Here is a 16399-nt window from a genome sequence, read left to right as displayed (position 1 = left end):
TGTGTTGCTTTTCAGCCACTCTGATGTAGACTTGCTTGTGTGATTTGGATCGTTGTCTTGCTGCATGACGCAGCTGCGCTTCAGCTTCAGCTCACAGACGGATAGCCTGACATCCTCCTGTAGAATTCTCTGATACAGAGTGGAATTCATGGTTCCTTCAATGATGGCAAGTCTTCCTGGTCCTGAGGCAGCAAAGCATCCCACACCATCACACTACCACCACCGTGCTTGACCGTTAGTACAATGTTCTTACTGCGGAACGCAGCGCTTGGTTTTTGCCATCCAAAAAGTAGACTCAAATTTGCGAAAAAGCACCTGAAAGCACCTGGATGATTGTCAAGACTACTGGAAGAATGTTCTATGGACAGAGTGAAATGTGGAACTTTTTGGACGACATGGGTCCCGTTATGTCTGGCATTAATCAAACCCTGCATTCCACAGTAAGAACCTCATGCAAATTGTCAAGCACGGTGGTGGTAGTGTGATGGTTTGGGGATGCTTTGCTGCAATCATTGCAGCTACAGGTGAAACAACAAGTTATTGAGTGTAAGAGGGCACCTCACACTTCCCCAATCTCTCTCACTCTCTAGTCATTGCATTTACTGTTGCCTACAATCAGAACAAGCAGTTGATCGGAGAGTGAGGCCTCATGCTGTGTTGCAAAGACTACCTGATCAGTATGAAGCGCTATGTGGGGGGCAAGATCAACCTCTGCCTTGGCCTAGACCCCCTCTAACCTGTGGTTCCCGGACTGGACGGCATGGATGCTAACCTGGATGGCATTGTCCTGGTGGGGATGGCACTGTCAGGCTTTGTGTTGGTGACTATAACTGCAATGGCTTTGTGTTGGTGACTATAACCTCACTCTCCTATTCTCACACTCCAGCTGAGCTCTGCTTTGCTTGCGTTGATGAACTCTGTATACCCTGTGAACTTGGGCCTATAAGGGAATTAGTCCATTTTACTCAACCGGCTGTGGTGCCCCAATGGCATTAATGTGACAATTATTTTGTCCGTTAGTCCACATGCCTTAATGCTGTATGCTTGACTATGAGGGGCGAACGTGTCCCACCCTGCCCCAAGTCCCTCTGATGCATGTGCCCATCTGAACACCTGCCTTGATGAAGCAAAACTTCCTTCAACTGAACAGCAGCACAACCGAGGCCCTGCATTGTTGGCACCCACTATCAGGTCCAGCACTCACCAATAACACACCTCACCATAGCAGGACAGAACACGCCTCTCTCCCCCTGAGTTTCCAGTCTGGGTGTAAAGCTTGATTCCTCCCTGACCTTTGACAGCCACGTCAAACAACCGCGTAAAGCGTCATTCTATCTCCTTAAGGCTGGACTACCTCAACACACTCTTCATCGGGAACCCAGGCAGGAGTCTCCAGAAGCTCCAGTACATCCAGAACGGCGCTGCCAGGATCCTGATGAGAGTGCGGAAACGCCATCACATCAACCCCATCGCGGCATCTCTCTGCACTGGCTCCCCATCTCATTACGGATTGAATTCAAAACCCTCCTGCGGACATTCCAGTGTGTTCATGGCAATGCCCCTCCTTATCTAAAATAACTACTCTCCCTCCATAACCCCACCTGCACCCTTAGGACAAGCGACTCCACGCCCCCAGGACCAAGCTCAGCTCCTTGGGGGATCAGACTTTCAGCTTGACCGCCCCCAGCCTCTGGAATGCCCTCCAGGACCACCTGAAGGCACTTCAGCCTCTGGGCTCCTTTAAAATGGGCCTAAGGACCTTTCTCTTTAGGAAGACTTTTAAATCAAATTGTATTTGTCACATGCTTCGTTAACAACAAGTGTAGACTAACAGTGAAATGCTTACTTACAGGTCCTTTTCCAACAATGCAAAGTTAGATAAAGAAAGCTGGGCTTGTCTTTGTCCCTTGTAGCGTCAGCTGTGTTCTTTGTGTCAGTTGCCTGGTCTAGTTGTCCCAAAAAAAACATTATTATATTTGTTTTTAAATGTATTTTATGCACTTTGAGATTATTCTGTATAATGAAAAGTGCTTTACAAATGTAATTTATTATTATTATATTATTATTAATGCTTGCTGTTTGGGGTTTTTGGCTGGGTTTTAGATTAAACACTTTGTGACATCTGCTGATGTAAAAAGGGCATTATGAATACATGTGATTGATTGATTGTAAGTCGCTCTGGATAAGATCGTCTTAAATGCCTCAAATGTAAACGTTTACCTGGGCTTTTGTCTGTAGACCTGCTGTGGGAGGCTTTACCCGAACACACTAAGTGAGATACTCTGCATTTCTGATGTCCCTTTATCAGTTCCTGCAGAATAATACCGCTTAAGTCCCGCAGACCATTCTTACTCCCCTGAGAGCGCTAGCCTTCCTGATCCTTTTCTCCCATAACCAAGAGCTGTCAGAACAATATTAGCACTGTCTGTGTAAGTCTGGTTCTGACAGCATTTACTCTGATCCCTCTCTCCCTGCTATCAATCTCTCTCTCCTTCTCCCTCTCCGCTATCCATCTCTCTCCTTTTCCCTCTCCTCCCGCTCTACTTTCTCTCTCAGCCTCTCTTTCTTGCTCTCTGCTACCCCGTCTCTCCTATCTCTCTTTACTATCCCCCTCTTTCCTTCTCTCTTACTGTCTGTTTGATCAGGGCTGTCAGAGGCGTCATGTCAGTTGAGGCGTGTCCAGGGGCACTAGCAGAGCCAGAGGGTTTGAAACTCCACTCAAATTAGACAGTCCAATAACTGATGGAATTAGACACACTCACTGACAGGGAGCTTGTGTAGAAGGTGTGTGTGTGTTTGTGGAGTATGCATGTGTGTGTTTAGGGGGAAACAAAATGGGAGCGAAAAGGGCCAGCCAAAATGTTCCTGTTGATAAATGGAATGAACATAATAGAAGTGTACAAAACATGAACACCTGTTTTTCCAAGACAGACTGACCAGTTGGACACAGGTGAAAGCTATTATCCCTTATTGATGTCACTTGTTAAATCCACTAAAATCATTGTGGATGGGGTGGAGACAGATTAAAGAAGGATTTTTAAGCCTTGAGATATGGATTGTGTATGTGTGCCTTTCAGATGGTGAAAGAGCAAGAAACAAAATATTAAAGTGCCTTTGAACAGGGTATGATAGTAGGTGCCAGGCGTAGCAGTTGGAGTGTATCAAGAACGGGTTTTCATGCTCAACAGTTTCCTGTGTGTATCAAGAATGATCCACCACCCATAGGACATCCAGCCAACTTGACAACTGTGAGAAGCATTGGAGTCAACATGGGCCAGCATCCCTGTGGAACGCTTTTGACACCTTATAGAGTCCATTTCCCCGATGAATTAAGGCTGTTCTGAGGGCAACTCAATATTAGAAAGTTGTTCCTAATATTTTGTACACTCAGTGTACATACAACCTAATGTAGCAACAGCGGGCCATTGAAGGGTACAAAGACCCTACAGAATGTATATTCGGGCTGTCACTGCATATTTAGAGCTGAGGTTATCATATCCTCATCTATGCTCCTAACGTCCCTAATGTTTTGTACACTCAGTGTATACCAACAACATCTTTTGATTAAGAGACGTAAGTATTTTAAGAGAGATCCCTACTAATAAAAAAGGAGCTTGTTTCATGTTTTGCATGACTGTTGCTTCTCAGAACCCAAACACATTCCACTAATAATATGTGTATGTGGAACGTCAGTCTGGTCATAAAGTTGTCTCCTGATGTAATACATGCTTTTACAATTCAATACAACTGCTGCCCTGTAAGATAGATACCCCCATAATACGTTTAAAACATAACTTTTATTAAAAGGTTGCTATGTCGGCTGGCACATCAAAGATCTTATATGAAAAAATACATTCATTTATTACACAATTGCAACTCCATAAAATACATATTTGCCATTTTTTTGAAAATTATCTACAAACAGATGATTCAAACATTCTATGGTCCAATTTAGAGCTTTTTCATTATTTACATTTAATTGGTCTGCTAAGATCTCATGGCAGATGTCCAGCTTCACTGGCATGATTAGAGAATCTGTAAACAAGCATGTGCTTAGTGTGTCCTATCAGCTGCTCCATGTAAGCCTGAACCCAGAAGGCAGGACAGAGTACTGGGCGTTGAACACCACGTAGACGTGGTGTGAGGATGCTGTGAACGGAGCGATATTCGTCTCCTGTGAACGACAAGAAAGAAGGGAGGGCTAGAGGAGAAAAACGGGGTACCACATACATAACCCTTGCCCTTATATGACAACAATCATTCATTGTATGTTATAATCTGTATATTAACTGTATAATAAACGCCATTGATAAATTGTACAAATGCCACATAATCCGGATATGATCTTTTGTTCCTCAATAAAATGTAAATTATTTTCCTTTGCCTGCTGAAAAGCAAGGAAAAATAAGTGGTCTAGTTTTTAGTGCGAATCACCGTTCATTTTCTGAACTTCATTGTTTATTGGTTCATCGCACCAAAACAAGACCATTTGAGGTTGAGTATGATGACACCTACGTTGCCCACAATAAAATGGAAACAAATCAACAAAGTAAACTAAAGTTCAATATGAATTCCTATGTTACGTACCGCTCCACAGTAAGGGCCAATAGGAGGAGTGCTAGCATCTTCCCCGTCAAACAGCTTCAGGTAGTTGTTCTGGCAGTCTCCTGGGTCATCAATGCTGATCTGGGCAAAGGTGACAGTCACCACACGCCCATTAGGAGCCTTAATACCCCACTCACAGTGGGTACCGTTGGCATAGGTGCCAGGGTAGTTAGGACTGGTCACAGAGCCATGGTCTCCGTATAACCGCCCTCCACAACCTGAGGAGAAAACACACAGACACACACATGAAAATACACATACTGCACAGACACACACCTACAATGTTAAAGCGAGCAACCTCTCTGTTGATATCACCTTATACAATTGTGTACTACAGATACACTGTTATAACCTTTGGTAGGCTCCTTTTTTAATAAACCAAACCGCTATTTTGTCATTCAAATGGATAGATCTTGACCATTACCTCGGTTGCATCATACGGTAAACTACAGAAGGAGGAGATGGTTTAGGACTAGGAATGTGTCTCTCTTGTCTTTCAGGATGGAGACACTCTACAGGGTTAAATCACTCACCCTCTGGAGAAGAGGTCCAGGTGATCTCAAAGCCGTCCTTGGCACCAGAGAAGTCACTCTTGAAGCGCAAGTAAAGCTGGTTGGTGCCCGGGAATATAGGATTGGGAAGTGTGGACCCGCAGTACTTTCCTAACAGTGGGGCAGATTCTGTACTGCCATTCCGGACCTGAGGAACAGGGACGAGACGTTGCCTTTTATAAACATACAACACCAAGGAATGACTGACTGGGATACACAGAATTCATAAAGCAGCTAAATAATATTTTATGTGGTCATCCAAATGCCATCAAAATGTAACATTCCAAGATATGAAAATGGGCATAAAAAATAACTTAGAACAGACTGTCAGGAGAGAATTTCAACCAGGCCCGTGTATGGTATAAAATGGCCATGCATCAAGTAAAGTGGCAGACTGAGCCAGTGTGTCCTCAGACTGTCTGTGTTCTCACCTCTAGGTAATCATAACTACAGGTGGAGTGGGACTCCAGGTTGAAGCTGTTGAAGAACAGAGAGATGGAGTTGTTCTGGGGGGCCATGAGGATGATGGTACAGTCGACATCGTGGGGGTAGATGTTAGGCCAGTCGGGGCTCTTCAGGTAGCCGTAGGCCTGCTCATAGGTCCTGCTGCAACCTGGAGGAACACACAGGAGAGACGAGTAATCAGACAAGGGAGAAAACACCAGACACATACATTAAAGATAAAGACATGGGACAAACACAGATGTTTAAAATAAGTCACTAGTAAAAGGAGAATAGGGTAAGAGGGAGCCTCTCCCTCTTAACGGTTGGAAGTCTGCCATCAGCATACCTGCCACCTGATAGGTCAGACTCATTCCGTTGCCGGTGATGAAGGCGTCAGACTTGAAGACGATGTGCATGGTCCTCCCGTAGCTGTAGAAGTCTGGGATGTGGTCCGCAGCACAGAACTTGTGTGCCTGTCCGTAGTCTCCCTGTGAAACACACAATACAGAAAGATTAAGGGCATTAGAGGAAGTCTTTTTTGGAGACTCACAGAGTAAGTGAAGATGAACTTTCTAAAATAATCTTCCCAGTCCTGACATGCAATACATGTCAGCTTCACAAGGAGGTGTAAGTATGCCTGTCAGTACAGTAACGGTTACGGCTACTGTCACAGTTATGGTTAACAGTTTAAAAGAGCTGACATCTAGAGTAGTAGTATCCTACAAATTTAGTATATAATACAACGTTTAATTGTAGGTGACTTTCAAGTGACCCAACAACACTCTGTACAAATAAACACATAAAAAAAAGCAACAACAAAAAATTGGCTAGCCTGTCTCACCACAGGCCAGTCACTCATGTGCAGGAAGTTGGTGTTACAGCTCTGGCTGGGCTGCAGGTTGAACTGCTGTACGGCTATTTTAACGCTCTCCTGAGGAGGGGCATCCAGGACCCAGCGACATGAGATGAACGGGGGATAGGCGTTGGGGTACATAGGAGATGTTATGGTCTGGACCGCATATGTAGCGTTCAGAGTGCCTCCGCAGAGTCCTGGATAACGCACACACACACACACACACACACACACACACACACACACACACACACACACACACACACGTCTTTTGAATTGCAATACCCAAACGCCAATTAATATACAGTACCAGTCAAAAGTTTGGACACACCTACTCATACAAGGGTTTTTCTTTAATTTTACTATTTTCTACATTGTAGAATAATAGTGAAGACATCAACGCTATGAAATAACACATATGGAATCATGTAGTAACCAACAAAAAAAAGTGTTAAACAAATCAAAATATATTTTAGATTTTTCAAAGTATCCACCCTTTGCCTTGATGAAAGCTTTGTACACTTTTGGCATTCTCTCAACCAGCTTCATGAGGAATGCTTTTCCAACAGTCTTGAAGGAGTTCCCACATATGCTGAGCACTTGTTGGCTGCATTTCCTTCCCTCTGCGGTCCAACTCATCTAAAACCATCTCAATTGGGTTGAGGTCGGTGATCGTGGAGGCCAAGTCATCTGATGCCGCACTCAATCACTCTCCTCCTTGGTCAAATAGCCATTACATAGCCTTGAGGTGTGTTTTGGGTCATTGTCCTGTTGAAAAACAAATGATAGTCCCACTAAGCGCAAACCAGAAGGGATGGCGCATCACTGCAGAATGCTGTGGTAGCCATGCTGGTTAAGTGTGCCTTGAATTCTAAATAAATCACAGTGTCACCAGCAAAGCACCCCCACACCTCCATGCTTCACGGTGGGAACCACACATGCAGAGATCATCCATTCACCTACTCTGCATCTCACAAAGACACAGCGATTGGAACCAAAAATCTCAAATTTGGACACATAAGACCAAAGGACAAATTTCCACCGTGATTGGCCCAAGCAACTCTCTTCTTCTTATTGGTGTCCTTTAGTAGTGGTTTCCTTGCAGCAATTCGACAATGAAGGCCAGATTCACGCAGTCTCCTCTGAACAGTTGATGTTGAGATGTGTCTGTTACTTGAAATCTGTGAAGCATTTATTTGAGCAGCAATCTGAGGTGCAGTTAACTCTAATGAACTTATCCTCTCCAGCAGAGTTAACTCTGGGTCTTCCTTTCCTGTGGCTGTCCTCATGAAAGCCAGTTTCATCATAGTGCTTGATGGTTTTTGTGACAGCACTTGAAGAAAATGTCAAAGTTCTTGACATTTCCGGACTGACTGATCTTCATGTCTTAAAGTAACGATGGACTGTCGTTTCTCTTTGCTTATTTGAGCTGTTCTTGCCATAATAAGGACTTGGTCTTTTACCAAATAGGGCTATCCTCTGTATACCACTCCTAACTTGTCACAACACAACTGATTGGCTCAAACACATTAAGGAAGGAAGGAAATTCCACAAATTAACTTTTAACAAGGAATATCTGTTAATTGAAATGCATTCCAGGTGACTAGCTCATGAAGCTGGTTGAGAGTTTTCAAAGAGTGTGCAAAGCTGTCATGAAGGCAAAGGGTGGCTACTTGGAAGAATGTAACACTTTTTTGGTTACTACATGATTCCATATGCGATATTTCATAGTTTTGATGTCTTCACTATTAGTCTAAATTGTAGAAAATAGTAACAAATAAAGAAAAACCCTTGAATGAGTAGGTTTGTCCAAACTTTTGACTGGTACTGTAAATATGTGTTCAAAGTTTTTATTAATAATAGTGTGATGGATTAGCCAATGAGTGCAGGGCAGGTAAACTTTTATAGAAAGAAAGGGAGGGAATAGACCATAAGGGTGTCTTACTGTCCTGTGCCCTGTAGGTGGCGTTGAAGCCCCTGTAGCTGACAGAGCTGTCAGTGACGAAGTGTACAGTCAGGAAGTTACTAACAGACACAAAGGGTCCCGGGATTACATCACGTCCACAGTACGTCCCCACCAGAGGGAAGTTCATATTGTCTCCGTCAAAGATCTGACGGTGAAGGGTAGAAGGGGGAAGAAAGAAAGAAAGAAAGAAAGAAAGAAAGAAAGAAAGAAAGAAAGAAAGAAAGAAAGAAAGAAAGAAAGAAAGAAAGAAAGAAAGAAAGAAAGAAAGAGCAGATTAATGAGTGAAAGAACGAACAAACAAGAGAGCAAATAAACGAATGAGTGAACAAATGAATGGAAGGAATGCTAGATCTCCTAACCTTGACGTAGTCGTAATGGCAGGTAGATGTAGACGTTCCCTCCAGTTCAAACGAGGAGAAGGTGAGGTTAATGACTTTGTTGATGGGCATGGTGATGGTCCACAGGCAGTCCATATTGTACTCATAGTTCCCATCACCGTTAGAGTCCGGAGAGCCAAACATCCCTATAGGTGTAGAGAGATAACCCCCACAACCTTGAGCCGGGCCTGGAGAGAGAGACAGGGGAGGAAGAGAAAAGTGGAAGAGGAAGACATGGGCATATGTGATAAAGAGTGATGATATTTCGTGTGGGCTTCGGGAGTTCTCATGCAGGCTTCCATAAGTGAACAGCAGATAGCGCTAAATATCCATGAATTCTCAAAGATTGCATGGCTGTTATTACACATGTATAGGCCTACATAATCAAACAAGGGTGGTACACATTCAAAACAGCACTTGTTGAGTATCCACCCATCAAGTGATATTTAATATCACATCAAGATATCACATGTCCCCATATACTCAGTTGTCCCTCCTGCTGTTGCTGCGCTGTATGCATCAAAACTAACTGAGGGACTGGATGTCTGAGCTCTGAGGGGGTATGCTGTGAACATTGAACATAATATGTTAAAACCTATAGAACTCCTAACATTCCTAGAGACAGAGGAGCGTTTGTGTGCGCCGTCATAAATCTTCCCCCTCTGCCCAGTCTGTTCAGCTGCTCACATCCCTCGGAGGGCCTTCTGCTTCATGGGAAACAGGGGTAACCACAGCTGGAGATTGATTTAAGTGTAACACAGAGTGGGGTGATTCACCATGGCTCTCTTCTATGACAATGCTGGAATCTTGGATTCTTTCTCAGCCCTCTCTGTACTTTATAGAGCCTTTTGTATCTACAGTAGACTATCAAACACAAATCAACCCTCTCTATACTTTATAGAGACATTTGTATCTAGACTATCAAACACTAATCAACTAGATAAAATGCATTAAAATAAATGGCAAAAGAGATAAAAAAAACATTCTCACATTCACGCCTTTTATTCACTAGCTTGATGCATGCAGAATGCCTCTCTCTCTCTTTTGTCCTGGTCTGAGTACACTAATATGGCTGGCTGGCCCCCTGCCCATCGGATGGACAAAAGGCTGTTTATGCGCAGCGGGGCAGTCATTGGGAATGTACAGCCCCCCACTCCCCACATAGCGATTTAAGACATGTGGGTTAATATTGGAGAGAGTAGAACAACAATCCTGGCCTCTCACTTCTCTAGAGTGAGTGTAAAACAAACTATATTAACTTAACGTCGACAGTAGCTTGAGGCCTGAATAAGTATAGGACAATGTAAGATATGTAACCATCTTTTATATAGATACAGTCCGTTGTTTTCAAATAGCCCATATAGTGTCTGGGACACTTAGATAAGAAAAATGTAACACCATCCACTGTTTTTTAATAGACCAATAGAGAAGCCATGTGTAAGATCACCTACCCAGAGTCTCAATGTAGGTGGCCCTCCAGCCAATCCCAGACACGGATGAGTCGGTCCTGAAGGCGATAAACATCTGATTGGTTGTGGACTGGAGGTTGGGCGGGAGTTCCGTGCCACAGAACTGCCCCATTATAGGAGCCATGGCGTTGGGCCCGTCGTACACGATCACATAGTCATAGTGACAGGACGACGACGCCTCCAGATGGAAGGTGTTCCACCTGATTGGTGGAAGGAGAGGCAGAGGGTTATGGGACATCTGAGGAGATGTGGTGTCATTTAAAGCCCGACACGACTTTCTGGAAAAGGTGTCAACCTGTTCATGTGGGTTTGTTAAAACACTGTCACGCACAGAAAGTCCCTTAGGAGGAAAGTAATTGTTTTTGAGTTAGGAGGTGCCTGGTCCATAGAGGAAATCTTTCCTCATACACCGACACACACACACTCTCTCTCTCTGTGGGGGTTATGGTGTGACACAACGGCATTAACACCTGCAGGTGGAATCGGGGGACATGAGACGGTCTGTTCTCAGAATCAGAATGATCTTACTACACTACAGACATGAGGTACTTATTGTTAGCTAAGAATGCAGTCTTGTATGTGCTTTAGACTAAGTCAACACTTCAGCTTGAGCCTTGCATTTGCTCCCTGTTAAATTTTTAATGATGATGGATTGTGTTGGTTTTCTGATCATTATTAGACCTTCTCTGGGTTAGTCGACAAAGCAGCATGTCCCTTGGACTCACTTGAGGCTGATGATCTTGTTTTCAGTGACGACGATGTGGTAGGTACAGTTCATGTTGTGGTGGTAGTTATCGATGCCAGCCGGGCTGCTGACCGTACCAGAAGTGCTGTTGAACACACCTCCACATGCTAATAGTAAAAAAACACTGATTAATACCATTCTGACCATACCAGAAACACAAATCCCTTTATTAGTCTCCTTCCTCCACCCTTTTTCTGCTACTTGAATTAAATATACTTGAATGAATCATACTTAAATGAATTCTGTTTATTTTCAGGCTGTATTTTGTTGTGTGTCTTGGCTCTGAGAGAAGAGCTGTTTACATTATGAAGCACACAAAAAATAAAGCAATAAGGCTTTTTGTTTTTGACTACTCTGAGCTTTCAATGTGCAGACAGTCACGCTTACCCTGCCCCTCTAGACATGAATCATCTAAAAGGGTTGATGGAGAGTGGTGTCTCCCCCATTATAGAGGCTATAATGGCTGCCCTGTCTGAAGTGTGTGGGTGCCCGTCTGAGTCATTTAGCTACTGATGATGATACATATTTACTGTTCTGTCTGACAGGCTGCATGTCTGAATATTACAGAGGTCAGAGTTTAATCCTTATGAATTGGTGTGTGTGTGTGTGTGTGTGTCTCTCTCTCTTCAGAAAAGTATTCATACCCCTTGACTTATTCCACATTTTGCTGTGTTACAGCCTGAATTCAAATGGATAACAAAAACAATTCTCACCCATTTACCACAATACCCTGTAATGACAAAATCAAAACATGTTTTTAGAAATGTTATCAAATTTGTTGAAAATGAAAATAGATTTAAGTCAAAACTGTAAATCAGCCACTCGGGAACATTCACGGTCTTCTTGGTAAGCAACTGCAGCGTAGAATTGGCCTGGTGTTTTAGGTTATTGTCCTGCTGAAAGGTGAATTCATCTCCCAGTGTCTGGGGGAAAGCAGGCTGAACCAGATTTTCCTCTAGGATTTTGCCTGCGCTTAGCTCCATTACATATTTTTTTTATCCTGAAAAACTCCCCAGTCCTTAATGTTTACAAGCACACCCATAACATAATGTAGCTATCACCATGCTTGAAAATATGTAGAGTGATACTCAGTAATGTGTTGTATTAGATTTGCCCCAAAACATAACACACTTTGTATTCAGGATAAAAAGTTAATTGTTTTGCCACATTTTTTGCAATATTACTTTAGCGCCTTGTTGCAAACAAGATGCATGTTTTGGAATATATATAATTTTTTTTCAATTAGGTTAGTACTGTGGAGTAACTACAATGTTGATCCATCCTCAGTTTTATCCTATTACAGCTATTAAACTGTTTTAAAGTCACAATTGGCCTCATGGTGAAATCCCTGAGCGGTTTCCTTCCTCTCCGGCAACTGAGTTAGGAAGGACGCCTGTATCTTTGTAGTGACTGGATGCATTGATACACCATCCAAAAGAGAAATTCATAAGTGCACCCTGCTCAAAGGGATAGTCAATGTCTGCCTTTCATTTTTTTAATCCATCTACCAATAGGTGCCCTTCTTTGTGGTTGAATCAGTGTTTGAAATGCACCGCTCGACTGATGGACCTTACAGATAATTGTATGTGTGGGGTACAGAGATTTAAAAAAAATCATGTTAAACACTATTATTGCACACAGAGTGAGTCAATGCTACTTATTATGTGACTTGTTAAACACATTTTTACTCCTGGACTTATTTAGGCTAGCCATAACAAAGGGGTTGAATCCTTATTGACTCGAAACATTTCAGCTTACATTTTTGTATTAATTTGTAAAAAAAAAACATCATTCCGCTTTGACATTATGGGGTATTATTGTGTGTAGGCTAGTGACCAAAAAAATGCACTTTAATCAATTTTAAAGTCAGGCTGTAATACAACAACATTTGGAAAAAGTAAAATGGGTGTGAATACTTTCTGAAGGCACTGTATGTGTGTGTGTGTGGGTCTATTGTGTGTATGTGTTGTCCCTGGCCTGGTATCCATCTGCTGCGGCCTTGTATCCAGAGCCCTCTCTCCTCTCAAATCCCCTCTAATTGTTAGAAAGCGCAGTCTCTCTCCATTCCTCACATTCTCCACTGGGCTGAATGGAGCGCCAGCGCAACGGCAGCATTCCCCTCTTAATGGTAAACAACCCCAGAACTATGAGGCCAAAAGCCCAAAACTCTTAGCCCAGAGGCCCAGACAGATCCAGTCAGGGCCAGAACGCACAAATACTCAATATGGTAATAGCTCCCCCTTGCCTTTTGTAAGCTAGGTGGACGTTTCACCACATTTGCTTACATAAATAAAATCTTCTCAGATCTTTTCAAGTACATACAGCAAATGTGTCAAACTCCAGTCCTCTGAAGGTAGTTAGGAACTCTCCTCACCTTGTTGTCTAGGTCTAAATTGGAAATAACAAAAACCAGCAGAGGCACGGCCAGGAATTGAGTTTGACACCTCTGGTAGATGGCTTAGGGTCCAAGGGTTGATTTAGAATTGGGCCTCAGACTTGAAGCATGATACTCACGTATAGCTCTGTACTCAGCCAGGAAGCCGTTGTCGTTGATGATGGAGTCGGAGTAGAAGTTGACCAGCATGGGTCCCAGGGTGCTGAAGGGCCCTGGGATGGAGCTGCCACACACTGTGGCTACAGGGGTCCCCGTAGGGTGGGTACCACCGTACACCTTCACCCCATCAAACATACACGTGGAGTGGGCTAGGACAGGACACAAAGGACACAGGCTAGGACAACATGGGGGGAAAATAACTGTAAAAAGAATCATAGTATTATGAATGCGATTTGAAGGTAGAATAAGCGACACACATTTCGGAAGCAGCATATCGGGCTGACTTTCTCAACAGCAAAGAGCTAGAGACAAATCTCTTGTGCAGTTGTTGTTACACAGCTATCATGTTGCAGGAGAGCCAAGATGACCATTTAGATGGTCCTTCTTCTTACCTTCTACCTGGAAGGTGCGGAACTCCAGGATGATAACAGTCTGGGGTCCAACGTCGATGAGGTAACTACAGTCGGAGAATAAGGGGTAGTCGGCTGGGTAGTTGGGCGACACCACCCGGCCGGTGGGGGCAGTGAAGTTAGCTCCACACCCTGAGAGAAGACGCCAACAGAGAGAACTTTATAGTAGTTAAAATACACTGATATATTACGACTGTAAATGTGTACCTAACAGACACTAGTAGTACTCTACTCACGTGTGATGTAGTTGGCTGAGAAGCCTCTTCCTGGGGTTCCAGTGGACTGGAACCTAGTGGTGATGGTGTTGTAGGGAGCGATGATGGGGGCTGGGGCGGTGGTACCACAACCTGTAGCTAGCAGTCCATCAGCTGTGTCACTATCACCTGACCACACCTACAGGTAATACCACAGAGATAGTAACAAACAGACGTTATGTTCAGTATGTACTGTACAGTAGGGAGTGATGATGTCGACTGGATCAGTGCCGTCACACCCTGCAGCTAGCAGACCACAGAACCAGTGGCGTACCACACACCCCTGCACAGAACCATTATACAAAATAATTCCCACTCCTTGGGTTCATTATTTTAGTCATAAGATGTCAACGGAGCATCAACCTTGCAATACCAAAGGCTATTTTAATAGAGGGCACAATCTTATCAAGCAAGTGTAGGAGATAGGAGGTTCAATAGGGTGTGTTCACCTTGATGTAGCTGCTCTGGCACTGCCCGTTGGCATCAGGGATCTGGAAGTCAGAGTTGAAGTTCATCTCCAGGTGGTTACCCTCGTGGGCGATGATGGTCCAGGAACACTCGATGTTGGCAGGGAAGTTCTGGGGGTAGTTGGGAGACTTGATGACGCCAGTGTCAGCGTGTATCACTCCTCCACAGCCTGTAGGGATACAGCAGTACATCCTGTTTTCACAACATATCACACTATCACAGAACAATCCCAAGGCCAGGGCTGGGGTGAATTCCATTTCAATTCAGTTAATCCAGAAAGTAAACTGAAATTCCAAGTCCGATTTCCATCCTTGCTTTTTAAAATGACTTGGAATTTTTGTTAACTCCCTGCGTTGACCTCAACCTTGGCCAAGATGACATCCTGGTCACTCATCGGCCCATAGCCTACCTGAGGTGTCAGTTGACCAGGTGGCCACAAACCCTCCTCTGGACACTGAGTGATCGGCCAGGAAAACCACCACCAGCTTGTTGGACCCTGATTGGATGGTTCCCGGGGAGGTGGTTCCACAGTACTGGCCAATCACAGGAGACCCTGGGGAGCCCCCGTTGAAGATGGTGACAGAGTCCCATCCACAGGTATTGTGAGGCTCCAGGTTGAAGTAGCTGAAGGTGAGCTGACAGGGACAACAGGGGGTAAATGGAGGGGTTGGTTTGAATGTTTTTTAAGGTAAATCTGTATGGTATGTGATGGCTGTTTGTGTTGCACAAGTTTAGTTTATATTATACCATCCAATTTATAGCACCAGCTCTGCATAAATACGATACACTACATCAATGTTACTATTAATGTCACTATTACCTAAGAAATTGACCATCCAGGTAAACAAATATACAATCACACCATCTACCAGAAGACATTAGAGAAACGCATCACAAATCCTCTTCACTTCCCAATACGGCTAGCTAGCTAGTTCACATGCTGATTGATATTGGTTACAGTGTTAGCTATGTAGCTAACTTTAGCTACCAAACCACACACACACAAGATTTAACCCAGCTCCAGGACGTGCTGCTGAGGGATTCTCTACTACTCACAGTGATGGTGTGGCCCTCAGGGGCCTCCAGTAACCAAGCACAGCGACTGGGGCTGGGGTAGAGGTTAGGGTAGGCAGGGCTGGAGATTACGCCTCCCTGTCCAGTCTGCCAACCACCACATTCTATAGGGAGGTAAGGAGACAGAGGTAGAGGTTAGGAGCTAGACACAATGGCTGAGTAAAAAGGTAAATGTTTGGGAAGGCAGGATTATACTTCCTTCCCCAGTCTACCAACCACCACACTATATAGGGCGATGGAGAGGTTATGAAGATTGTAATGCTACATTTCATATCTTGCTGCCTTAGTGGAGCATCGATCTGTGTCTGATATCCCTCAGAATAAAACTAGTGGTGCTTGGACCACAAGATGTTGAGTTTACAGACATTGAGGAACTGTACGTGAGAGATGGGGCTAAGCTCACCGGAGAATAGGTACTTGGCCTTGAAGCCCAGGTCTCCTATAGCTTGGTTGGTCTGGAAGTGGACCCAGAGTTCTGGGGTGGACACCACCAGGGGAATCATAGGAGTGGTCTGGCCACAGAACTGGGCCAGCAGCTCCCCGCTAGAGCCACCTAGGAAGGGAAGATGCACAACATCCACACAGTCACACAGCCTGTTTCTGGGGATCAGTTACAGAAAGGTTAGGCA

At 44.1% G+C, this 16399-nt stretch overlaps 1 protein-coding gene across 1 annotated transcript in view; it reads right to left on the bottom strand.

The window, feature by feature from the left end:
- Positions 1 to 3778: 3778 nt before the first annotated feature.
- The window catches only part of cubn (cubilin (intrinsic factor-cobalamin receptor)), a 54733-nt gene continuing 42112 nt past the window's right edge, over positions 3779 to 16399 (bottom strand). Inside the window, exons 50-66 of the mRNA XM_014157416.2 lie at positions 16174 to 16323; positions 15753 to 15874; positions 15106 to 15331; positions 14678 to 14865; positions 14211 to 14367; positions 13957 to 14106; positions 13525 to 13713; positions 10991 to 11117; positions 10248 to 10465; positions 8779 to 8984; positions 8399 to 8564; positions 6442 to 6650; positions 5947 to 6088; positions 5588 to 5769; positions 5139 to 5304; positions 4588 to 4823; positions 3779 to 4174 (exon numbers count right to left, since the gene is read on the bottom strand). Coding sequence (XP_014012891.2) covers positions 4067 to 4174; positions 4588 to 4823; positions 5139 to 5304; positions 5588 to 5769; positions 5947 to 6088; positions 6442 to 6650; positions 8399 to 8564; positions 8779 to 8984; positions 10248 to 10465; positions 10991 to 11117; positions 13525 to 13713; positions 13957 to 14106; positions 14211 to 14367; positions 14678 to 14865; positions 15106 to 15331; positions 15753 to 15874; positions 16174 to 16323 — 2942 coding nt within the window. The 3' untranslated portion in view covers positions 3779 to 4066. The remainder of the gene's footprint in view (positions 4175 to 4587; positions 4824 to 5138; positions 5305 to 5587; positions 5770 to 5946; positions 6089 to 6441; positions 6651 to 8398; positions 8565 to 8778; positions 8985 to 10247; positions 10466 to 10990; positions 11118 to 13524; positions 13714 to 13956; positions 14107 to 14210; positions 14368 to 14677; positions 14866 to 15105; positions 15332 to 15752; positions 15875 to 16173; positions 16324 to 16399) is intronic.

Source organism: Salmo salar, chromosome ssa19, assembly GCF_905237065.1.
Source record: "Salmo salar chromosome ssa19, Ssal_v3.1, whole genome shotgun sequence".
In the NCBI taxonomy this organism is placed as follows: domain Eukaryota; kingdom Metazoa; phylum Chordata; class Actinopteri; order Salmoniformes; family Salmonidae; genus Salmo; species Salmo salar.
The sequence above is the reverse complement of the archived record's forward strand: the minus strand, read 5'-3'. Positions and strand labels throughout refer to the sequence as shown.